Raw genomic sequence first — 12,228 nt, 5'->3', positions numbered from 1 at the left:
CTTTGTTGGAGTAATAGTACTCTATCCCCACTTTGAGTAACATTTTCCTTACTATATGAGAGCCACTGAATGTGATGATAAAGGAAAGGTTTCTCTAAAAGTATCCAAATTGTCAGCATGTCTCTAAGCTTTGTATATAGCCACAGAATCTTTGTCTTAGACTCTTGAGGACCACAACCTGTGAGTCCAAGCCTCTCCCTTACTCATTTTCTTCTCCATGCCCAACAGATTTTACTTACTTATCTGGAATCTGATAAGTGGGTTAGTCATTTTTCGCTTCTACTGGCTCCTCTCTCGGGTGGAGGGTAGGGCTCTGATCCTAAGTGTGGAGGGGTGGAGGTAGAGGTGGCCTTCCCAGTGGTCCTCCTGTCGCAGGGCAGCTGTCTAAAAGACAATCAGGCATTTTTCACTGCAGAGTTTAGCCTCTAATTAGCACATTCCCTTGTCATTATTAGGCCTAAAAGATTTTGTTTCCTTCCTACTCTTCAGTTATAGTTTAGAGGCCTTCCTTTTATCTCTTTGTTCTTTTACATAGTCGGGGTGGAGGGAAGAATGTATCCTGCCACACCTACGTGAAGCTCTTGCTGCCCTGTTAGACCTACCTACATTGAAGTTACTGCTTCCACAGGCAGATCTGATGGACAGGAACAGGCTAAGGGTTTAAATAGTCACTTTGGGACATAATATCTCTTATATGATCAATATTATTCATAGGGCCAACAGCTCAAATAAAGAAGTCCACAGGTCAGTGATGAGATATTAAAAAGAACTCACAGAAATGGTTTTAACCTAATACAGATACAGAGATTAAGCTATAGTGATGGCAGCGGCACTCCAGGGTTTATTCTCTCAGTTTCTGAGTCAGCTTCATACCCTCTACAGCTTTACAGCTCCTTTCCTCCTCATAAACTGGACCTAAGGCATTCCAGTGGCACCCCACTCCAGTACTCTTGCCTGGAAAATCCCATGGACGGAGGAGCCTGGTGGGCTGCAGTCCATGGGGTCGCGAGGAGTCGGACACGACTGAGCGACTTCACTTTCACTTTTCACTTTCATGCACTGGAGAAGGAAATGGCAACCCACTCCAGTGTTCTTGCCTGAAGAATCCCAGGGACGGGGGAGCCTGGTGGGCTGCCGTCTATGGGGTCGCACAGAGTCGGACACGGCTGAAGCGACTTAGCAGCAGCAGCAGCAGCAAGGCATTCCAAAAAATCCCTCCATCCTGTGTTCCATCTGTGCCCACTCTTGTTTTAGAGGAGCTCCTAGGCTCCACCTCTGGCTCTGTCTCACCCAGTCTTCAGATTCAGTGATTATTTCCTTAGACTTGATGTTTCAGACTTTCACTCATTCCCACCTTACTTGAGTTGGGGACTCAGATACCAGTTTCCTCTTTTCTTGAACCCTGAATCCTTAGGTCAACCCTACTCACCACTACCTCCCCCACTACCACATGAAACCCAAACTCTGAGAACCAGCCTAAACCAGATCTTTGAGTCTCATCTTCTGTAAGCTTTAACCCCCAAACTCCATTTATCTGGAAATCCAGGCGTGGCAGACAATGTGCTTAGGGCTTCATAAAAACTAATAGAAAATCTGGCAAAAAACTGAATTTTGAAAATGTCTTCTAAATCATCAAAACTGTAATTCCTTACCATAACTCTTAGTTTAATAGAATACTTTTTGCTTATTTTAGTGAAGTTGCTCAGTCGTGTTTGACTCTTTGCAATCCCATGGACTGTGGCCTACCAGTCTCCTCCATCTGTGGAATTTTCCAGGCAAAAGTACTGGAGTGGGTTGCCATTTCCTTCTCCAGGGGATCTTCCCGACCCAGGGATTGAACCCAGGCCTCCTGCATTGCAGGCAGATGCTTTACCGTCTGAGCCACCAGGGAAGCCCTTTGTTTACTTAATCCACCATTTATCTATCTCTCCATCCCTCTAAGCTTTGGAATACTAGATCCAGAGTTGGATACAGTTGGAAATCTGTAATGTTCACATTAAATAAGGAAGTGTTCAACAACTGATAATAGATGCTATTCTCAAGTAAGGCACTAGGTGGAGCATGTGAATTTAAAGGAAATTTTAAGTTGACAGTTCAGTTCGGTTGCTCAGTTGTGTCCGACTCTTTGTGACCCCATGGACTGCAGCACGCCAGGCTTCCCTGTCCATTGCCAACTCCTGGAGTTTATTCAAACTCATGTCCATTGAGTCAGTGATGCCATCCAGCTATCTCATCCTCTGTAGTCTCCTCCTCCCACCTTCAATCTTTCCCAGCATCAGGGTCTTTTCAAATGAGTCAGTTCTATGCTTCAGATGGCCAAAGTATTGGAGTTTCAGCTTCAGCATCAGTCCTTCCAATGAATATCCAGGATTGATTTCCTTTAGGATTGACTGGTTGGATCTCCTTGCAGTGCAAGGGACTCTCAAGAGTCTTCTCCAACACCACAGTTCAAAAGCATCAATTCTTCAGCACTGAGCTTTCTTTATAGTCCAACTCTCACATCCATACATGACTACTGGAAAAACCATGGCTTTGACTAGACAGACCTTTGTTGGCAAAGTAATGTCTCTGCTTTTTAGTATGCTGTCTAGGTTGGTCATAGCTTTTCTTCCAAGGAGCAAGCATCTTTTAATTTCATGGCTGCAGTCACCATCTGCAGTCATTTTGGAGCCCCCAAAAATAGTCTGTCTCTGTTTCCACCATTTTCCCATCTGTTTGCCGTGAAGTTATGGGACCGGATGCCATGATCTTAGTTTTCTGAATGTTGAGTTTTAAGCCAACTTTTTCACTCTCATCTTTCACTTTCATCTAGAGGCTCTTTAGTTTTCTTTGTTTTCTGCCATAAGGGTGGTGTCATCTGTTAACCAGTGACAACAAATTATTTAACTCAAGAAAACTGTAAAAAAATGAAACCAAATTTATTTTGAATAATTTCAACTAAAAATGCATAAATATAAAACCGTGTAACACTTTGAATAAACATGTAATCTAGGGTAATGTCAATTTTAAAATATAAAAATTGGAGTAAATAATTTTTTCTCTTTATTCTCTCCAAACCTTTCCAATATCCAAAGCAGGAAAATGAAGCAGGTAGCAGTTTCAGAGGAACACTAGTTGAGGAAGATAGAGATAGGGCTGGCATATTTTTTTCCCCTGGTTGAGAAAATGAACTGGCCTTTATCAGAGTGGAAATACCTTATATCTACATCAACTTCTAGATTGCTAGTTTCAATTTTGGGAGCAAATAATTCTAGGGAAGTTAATTGCTTATACACATGAGAAAAGGTCATACATGGCTGATGGCAGCAGGTTAAACCTTTTAAAAGTTTTTTCTTGTTTATAAAATATTACTGGAGATTTTATGAGAATCAAGCTCATGTTTGCAGATAGCATCTGCATAATTCCTGGAGGTTAAATCTGTGAGACAGATAGATTGGTATATAGATTAATTCTACGAGTTCAGAAGATAATAGTTTCAGTCCTTCAATATTGCGTTGTACATGTTCATAGTTAAAGTGAGGACTTTATAGTAGACTTTATTTATTTGTGATACTGCAACTGAGGTTTGTCAGTGCTTCCACTTTTAGTTGGTTATAAAAATGCCACACAGTGTGAAGATTGACATCCCTGTATGCAGATCAGGCTGACTTCAAGTTCAGGTCAGGAGTTACTGGAACAAAAAAAATTCCTAGGAAACTTGCCATTTTATTCAATGGTATTTTGAATTCTGATTCCCTCAGTCAGCCTGTTACCACGTACCTCTGAGAATACCATGCATTGTGTTTAACATATTTACTTGCATTCAGTACAGGGAGAGAATGGAGAGTCCTTATTCTGGAACCAGGGCTGACTTTCTTTGTTATTAAATTCCTGACTTTCTTTGTTAAAAGATGCTTGAAATAAACTCTAACATAACCTATTTCATATGATTGCAAGCTATAAGTTTAGGAAGGAGATAAACTAGCTGAATTTAATATGATGAGAATTTAATTAGTTTACTAAAAATATGTTACAGTATTTGGTTTTATGATGAACTTTAAGGGAAAAAAACTGATTGGGTTTTATGTGAAGAGGATTTGGCCAGAAATATGGACCTTCTTGCTTTTTTATTTAGCGAAGTGGCTAGATAGAAGCAGCTCTGAGTTTTTATAAAAAGCTGTTTTCCAAACCTATTTTTCTTTCATATCACTAATATGATAGAATAGAGATGAATAAACTGTTCTGTTTAATAACAATTTTTAAATGCTTAGGTTATAAATTTTATTTTATTAAGTAAAATTAAGTTTCATCCACTTTGGAGCTTTATGTGAATTAGCAGCAAAATTGGTTCTAATACTAGAGATGACTAATACCTGCTTAAAATATTCCTTCTTCAAATCTATCAATAATAGGGATCAGGAAGTAACTTCTAATTTAATAGGCAGGAAGTTTTTAAATGCCTGGGGAGCAACAGCCCCTAGAGAAAATCTCACAAATATATGCAAGGGGATGCAGATAAAGATACTGAGTGCTGTTTTGTTTGTAATAGTAAAAAGGTGGAATCAGCCTAAATGCGGATCAATATAAGACTGGGTAAAGAAATTGGTACAGAGGGCATCAGAGGGCAGACACACTGAAACCATACTCACGGAAAACTAGTCAATCTAATCACACTAGGACCACAGTTTTGTCTAACTCAATGAAACTAAGCCATGCCCTGTGGGGCCACCCAAGACGGGTGGGCATGGTGGAGAGGTCTGACAGAATGTGGTCCACTGGAGAAGGGAATGGCAAACCACTTCAGTATTCTTGCCTTGAGAACCCCATGAACACTATGAAAAGGCAAAATGATAGGATACTGAAAGAGGAACTCCCCAGGTCAGTAGGTGCCCAATATGCTACTGGAGATCAGTGGAGAAATAACTCCAGAAAGAATGAAGGGATGGAGCCAAAGCAAAAACAATACCCAGCTGTGGATGTGACTGGTGATAGAAGCAAAGTCCAATGCTGTAAAGAGCAATATTGCGTACGAACCTGGAATGTCAGGTCCATGAATCAAGGCAAATTGGAAGTGGTCAAACAGGAGATGGCAAGAGTGAACGTCAACATTCTAGGAATCAGTGAACTAAAATGGACTGGAATGGGTGAATTTAACTCAGATGACCATTATATCTACTACTGTGGACAGGAATCCCTCAGAAGAAATGGAATAGCCATCATGGCCAACAAGAGAGTCCAAAATGCAGTACTTGGATGCAATCTCAAAAACTACAGAATGATCTCTGTTCATTTCCAAGGCAAACCATTCAATATCACAGCAATCCAAATCTATGCCCCAACCAGTAACGCTGAAGAAGCTGAAGTTGAACAGTTCTATGAAGATCTACAAGACCTTTTAGAACTAACACCCCAAAAAAATGTCCTTTTCATTATAGGGGACTGGAATGCAAAAGTAGGAAGTCAAGAAACACCTGGAGTAACAGGCAAATTTGGCCTTGGAGTACAGAATGAAGCAGGGCTAAGGCTAATAGAATTTTGCCAAGAGAATGCGCTGGTCATAGCAAACACCCTCTTCCAACAACACAAGAGAAGATTCTACACATGGACATCACCAGATGGTCAACACCGAAATCAGATTGATTATATTCTTTGCAGCCAAAGATGGAGAAGCTCTATACAGTCAGCAAAAACAAGACCAGGAGCTGACTGTGGCTCAGATCAGGAGCTCCTTATTGCCAAATTCAGACTTAAATTGAAGAAAGTAGGGAAAACCACTAAACCATTCATGTAGGACCTAAATTAAATCCCTTATGTTTATACAGTGGAAGTGAGAAATAGATTTAAGGGACTAGATCTGATAGATAGAATACCTGATGAACTATGGACGGAGGTTCGTGACATTGTACAGGAGACAGGGATCAAGACCATCCCCATTGAAAAGAAATGCAAAAAAGCAAAATGGCTGTCTGGGGAGGCCTTACAAATAGCTGTGAAAAGAAGAGAAGCGAAAAGCAAAGGAGAAAAGGAAAGATATAAGCATCTGAATGCAGAGTTCCAAAGACTAGCAAGAAGAGATAAGAAAGCCTTCCTCAGCGATCAATGCAAAGAAATAGAGGAAAACAACAGAATGGGAAAGACTAGAGATCTCTTCAAGAAAATTAGAGATACCAAGGGAACATTTCATGCAAAGCTGGGCTTGATAAAGAACAGAAATGTATGGACCTAACAGAAGCAGAAGATATTAAGAAGAGGTGGCAAGAATACACAGAACTGTACAAAAAAGATCTTCACGACTCAGATAATCACAATGGTGTGATCACTCACCTAGAGCCAGACATCCTGGAATGTGAAGTCAAGTGGGCCTTAGGAAGCATCACTACGAACAAAGCTAGTGGAGGTGATGGAATTCCAGTTGAGCTATTTCAAATCCTGAAAGATGGTGCTATGAAAGTGCTGTACTCAATATGCCAGCAAATTGGGAAAACTCAGCAGTGGCCACAGGACTGGAAAAGGTCAGTTTTCATTCCAATCCCAAAGAAAGGCAATCCCAAAGAATGCTCAAACTACTGCACAATTGCATTCATCTCACACGCTAGTCAAGTAATGCTCAAAATTCTCCAAGCTAAGCTTCAGCAATACGTGAACCATGAACTTCCAGATGTTCAAGCTGGTTTTAGAAAAGGCAGAGGAACCAGAGATCAAATTGCCAACATCTATTGGATCATCGAAAAGCAAGAGAGTTCTAGAAAAACATCTATTTCTGCTTTATTGACTATGCCAAAGCCTTTGACTGTGTGGATCACAATAAACTGTGGAAACTTCTGAAAGAGATGGGAATACCAGGCCACCTGACCTGCCTTTTGAGAAACCTATATGCAGGTCAGGAAGCAACAGTTCGAACTGGACATGGAACAACAGACTGGTTCCAAATAGGAAAAGCAGTACGTCAAGGCTGTATATTGTCACCCTGCTTATTTAACTTCTATGTAGAGTACATCATGAGAAACACTGGGTGGAAGAAGGACAAGCTGGAATCAAGATTGCCGGGAGAAACATCAATAACCTCAGATATACAGATGACACCACCCTTATGGCAGAAAGTGAAGAGGAACTCAAAAGCCTCTTGATGAAAGTGAAAGAGGAGAGTGAAAAAGTTGGGTTAAAGCTCAACATTCAGAAAACAAAGATCATGGCATCTGGTCCCATCACTTCATGGGAAATGGATGGGGAAACAGTGGAAACAGTGTCAGACTTTATCTTTTTGGGCTCCAAAATCACTGCAGATGGTGATTACAGCCATGAAATTAAAAGACGCTTACTCCTTGGAAGAAAAGTTATGACCAACCTAGATAGCATATTCAAGAGCAGAGAGATTACTTTGCCAACAAAAGTCCGTTTAGTAAAGGCTATGGTTTTTCCTGTGGTCATGTATGGATGTGAGAGTTGGACTGTGAAGAAAGCTGAATGCCGAAGAATTGATGCTTTTGAACTGTGGTGTTGGAGAAGACTCTTGAGGGTCCCTTGGACTGCTAGGAGATCCAACCAGTCCATTCTAAAGGAGATCAGCCCTGGGTGTTCTTTGGAAGGAATGATGCTAAAGCTGAAACTCCAATACTTTGGCCACGTCATGCGAAGAGTTGATTCGTTGAAAAAGACTCTGACGCTGGGAGGGATTGGGGGCAGGAGGAGAAGGGGACAACAGAGGATGAGATGGCTGGATGGCATCACCTACTCGATGGACATGAGTTTGAGTGAATTCCGGGAGATGGTGATGGACAGGGAGGCCTGGCATGTCGCAAAGAGTCGGACACGGCTGAGCGACTGAACTGAACTGAGGAAAGTGGAGTGGGTCACAAAGGGATTTAAAACAAACAAGATAAAATATGAGCGTTTCTTGATTCATTGGTGTTTGCTATATTATTCTCTAAAGTTTTCTGTAGCTTTAAAAATTCCCCAGAAAATGGGGAGTGGTGCTGGTGGAAGCAAGAGGGGACCTCAAGGGAAGTACCTTAATGAGAATTATGTGTCTGATGCTGAACAGAAAATAATGTGAGGAAGTACTGTGGTTGGCATTTAAGAAAAGCAGATATGAGTATTTTATGGGCCCATTTGGCAGTGCTCCTCACCGCAGCAGAAGGCTTGAATGCTGGAGCACCCCTTTCCCCTGGAATTTCTGCAGTGATGAGAGAGGGCTGGGGGCCTGGACTAGGCTTGCTCTTCCTGTCCCTTCTCTGAAGTCTCTGAACGTTTTATGTGATAAGACAGTGGCTGATTTGTTCTTGTGGCCTAGTTTCTGATATATTTTTTACTGCCTTAGTACTAATATTCTCTGGATAAACTCTAGGCATGAAAGGATGCACACCAAAAGACCCTATCATGTGGAAGATGCTGAAAAATACTGCCTTGAGGATGACTTGGTCAATATGGAGGTCCTGGATGAGGTACTAAATATTTAATAGGCAATTTTTACCAAGGACATTTGTTTCACACGACTGGTCTGATCTTTCTGTTGTAGACCATGTTCTCCTAAGGTCACTTGAGACTTGGTTTGTATAGCCCTGGGATGAAACTCAAGGATGTTTGGCTGCTGTGACTATGATCCCGTGTTGTGCTGTGTTCATTTATAGTCCCCTAAATGTCCTAAATGATGAAGAGAAAAGGATTTGGAGTTTTTCCTTGAAGGCTTTTATATTCCAGGCTTAAAATATGTTTTTATATCAGCTGAAATTATTTTCTGTTTATAGAACAGTGCAATTTAACCCTTAAATTAAGACAGTTGTTTGTTCTTCATAAAGAAGAGCTTCATTTAGGGAAATAGTGAAGCTAATATAGCTTGAATTCCAAATTTGAAAATTGTGATAATCCCCATTTAAAATATGCATGTTTAATAGAGCTGTTAATTGCATTGGGCCTGCTTCTGCTGTTTCTAACTCTGGGGACCCTTAAATGCAATGTATGAATCACTAAAGTGTGTTATAAAAGTGTTCAATTCTACATTCCCACCACATAAATTTTAAGTGTAATGCTTTGAAAAATGAAGTTACAATTTATCTGTACTTTATTAATAGGAATGGCCTATTAAATCGAATTCTGAATAGAACATTTGGATGGGGTCAAACAGTTTTTTAATAATAACAAAACTCTTGTCAGATATGTTAGTGTTTTTTAGCAAGTCCTAAATAGGCTGAATTCTTTTAAATAGTATATTCCTAATTTTTTTCTTCTTTCAAGGCAAATATCTGCATTTAGGATCATTAGGGTCCTAATCAATAGGGTATGATTTAAATGGACTATTTTAATCTTTTGGAGAAAATTATTCTTGTAAGAATACACTTGTTGTTATTTTTAATATCTCTCCCTTGACTAGAAATAATGCTTACTCTCTGTACTATTTATCCTCTTCTTAGGATACAATTATTCATCAGCTGCAGAAGCGTTATGTGGACTTACTTATTTACACATATGTTGGAGATATCTTAATTGCCTTAAACCCCTTCCAGAATCTAAGCATATACTCTCCACAGGTAAGGAATGTTTTTGAGCATGTGGCTCCTTAACAGGAAATTTGAAATCTCAAGGAAAAATGAAAAGGGAGAAAAAGTGAGAATAAAATACCATGGGTGGACATACCCCAAACTGAAAATAATAGTGCAACAAAATTCGTACATTTTGGGGGTGACTTTTAAGTTAATATGTAACGATAACAGCTAACATTAAATTAGCGTTTACTGTATACCGGGCATTGGGTTGCCTTGGATATTTCTCATGACCCTGCATGATGGGTACTGTTAGTAAGCCTATTTGGCAGATGAGGAGACTTCACATAGTTAAGTTAGTGTCCTTGAACAAGCTATGGAGCCAGTAAGTGAAGAACTGGGATTTGAAGTCAGGCCTGTAGACTCCAGAGACTCTGCTCTACAGCCTCTCTGATGCCACAATTCCCCTGAAAAGTGACACAGCTTTGGTTTTATGGGCAAAGGGTATTGGGACATTAGAAGAGTTCTTTAAATTAATGTTTTTCAGTTTTCCAGACTGTATCATGGAGTGAAACGTGCCTCAAATCCCCCCCACATATTTGCATCAGCAGATGCTGCTTACCAATGCATGGTTACTTTCAGCAAAGACCAGGTAAGAACTTAACTGTCCTTCCCCACCAAGTCCCACAGTAGGATGTTTTCTGTCCTCCTTTGCAGCTCTTGAGTTTTCCTAAAAACTTGCCATTCTGGTTGCTGATACTGACTCAAGGAAATAGGCAAGGAAATAGGCAATGAAATAGTAGCTCCGTGGGACAGGAGTAGTGATAAACTAGAGCAACAAGTGAATGTAGAAACCCTTTTCAAGAAATGTGAGACCTCCTCCTCAAATACACTCATTTTCCCTGGTAAAATATAATAGAAGGTGAAATTCGCTTAGTCGTGTCCAACTCTTTGCCACCCCATGGACTATAGAGTCCATGGAATTATCTAGGCCAGAATACTGGAGTAGGTAGCCTTTCCATTTTCCAGGGGATTTTCCCAACCCAAGGATCGAACCCAGGTCTCCCACATTGCAGGCAGATTCTTTACCAGCTGAGCCACAAGGGAAGCCTAAGAATACTGGTGTGGGTAGCCTATCCCTTCTCCAGCAGATCTTCCTGACCCAGGTATTGAACTGGGGTCTCCTGCATTGCAGGCATGTTCTTTTCCAACTGAGCTATCAGGGAATCCCTAAAGTATAATAAGATAATTCTAATATGAGAACATAGAGCTAACACAAAACTGATGACATGGTAATGACTATAATAAAAACAAGACGGAGAATGACAGAAATTAAGTTCTTTGCTGGGAAGGTTTCAGAAAGTTCATGGTCCAGTCCTTTTTGTATGAAATACTGCACACAGGCTGATAATGGTCACATACCGCACTGTTTAGCTGCTAAGAAATTGTGATGAATTGGGTAAAAACTGCACAAAAATTAAACTCAATGCTATTAACACAAAGCTCACCCATAAATTTTAACTGTCTGGACCTCCAGTTCACATTGGTGGCATATCCAACCTTTGGCCCTTCCTTTACTTGTAATATGTATTTTTTCCCTGGTGTGTTTATTCTGTTTGAAATAGAAACAGTCTAATTTCATGAGAAATTTTTATGAGAGAAGCACAATGTATATATTTCCTGAGACCTGTGAAATCCAGTTTTGGATTTGTTGAGGAACACTTGAAATTTTAATAGTGCAAATTATAAAATGGGATACATGGATTAACTATGGGTTAGAAACTTGGCTTCTCCAAATTATTACCTTTCCCAGAGATTTGTGAAATGTCCACAGAATTCATAGACAGGAGTAAATGAAGGGAGATATATGTGTTTTTCAAGTTACAAAGTTATCCCACTGTGTTATCTTTTTTCTGACACCACTTCTGACACCAAATATTGTGTCTCTGCCAACACTAGCCAGTTCTGCAATTCCCTGATGCCAACCAGATATCAAACAATTCAGTTCCATTCAATTCTGATACTAGCTGTCCAGATTTATTTAGCTCAGACCTCACAGGTTCGGGGCTCGGTCCACAAGACCACCTGTACTTCAACACCAGTTGTGAAAGGGGTGCCTAGGCTACCCACTCTTCTGCCTGGCTGACTACAAATTTAGGGATTCCCACAATCCCCCTGAGGTTTGATAATTCACTAGAATGACTCACAGAACTCAGAAAAATACTTGTGTTTACTGGGTTTTTATAAAGGACACAACAGCCAAATGGAAGAGATGCTTAGGGCAAGATATAGGGGAGAAAATGGTGCAAAGCTTCTATGCATTTTCTAGGCACAGGCCCCTCCCAGGCCTGCAACATATTCATACTGGAAGCTCTCTGAATCTCGTTGTTCAAGAGTTTTTATGACTCAGTCAGTCTGTAGCCCTTTTCTCCTCCCCAGAAGCTGGAATGGTAAGGCTGAAAGTTCCCTCCCCCTAAATCTTTTTTGGTCTTTTTTGGTGATCAGCCCCCATCCTGAAGCTATCTTGGGCTCCACCTTGAACCACTTGGTTAGCAGTTATATTTGCTTGAAAGGGACTTGTTTGTGAATAACAAAGGATGCTCCACCAGTTCTATCATTCGGGACATTCCAAAAGTTTAGGAGCTCAGAGTCAGGAACCAGAGACAAAGACCCAATATATGTTTTTTATTATACCACACCCACTAATCTCCTTTATACATAAAGAGCTCCTAGAAAAAACTGATAGAAAGACCAATAATATTTTTAAAAGAAG

General features: G+C 40.4%; 1 protein-coding gene across 1 annotated transcript in view; it reads left to right on the top strand.

Moving 5' to 3' along the window:
* Nucleotides 1–12,228, top strand: part of MYO3B (myosin IIIB) — a 559,309-nt gene that overhangs the window by 296,772 nt on the left and 250,309 nt on the right. Inside the window, 3 exon segments of the mRNA XM_055572295.1 lie at nt 8,324–8,420; nt 9,387–9,503; nt 10,003–10,107. Coding sequence (XP_055428270.1) covers nt 8,324–8,420; nt 9,387–9,503; nt 10,003–10,107 — 319 coding nt within the window.

Source organism: Bubalus kerabau, chromosome 3 (assembly GCF_029407905.1).
Source record: "Bubalus kerabau isolate K-KA32 ecotype Philippines breed swamp buffalo chromosome 3, PCC_UOA_SB_1v2, whole genome shotgun sequence".
Lineage (NCBI taxonomy): Eukaryota > Metazoa > Chordata > Mammalia > Artiodactyla > Bovidae > Bubalus > Bubalus kerabau.
Note: the sequence above shows the minus strand (reverse complement) of the source record. Positions and strands in the feature narration are given on the sequence as shown.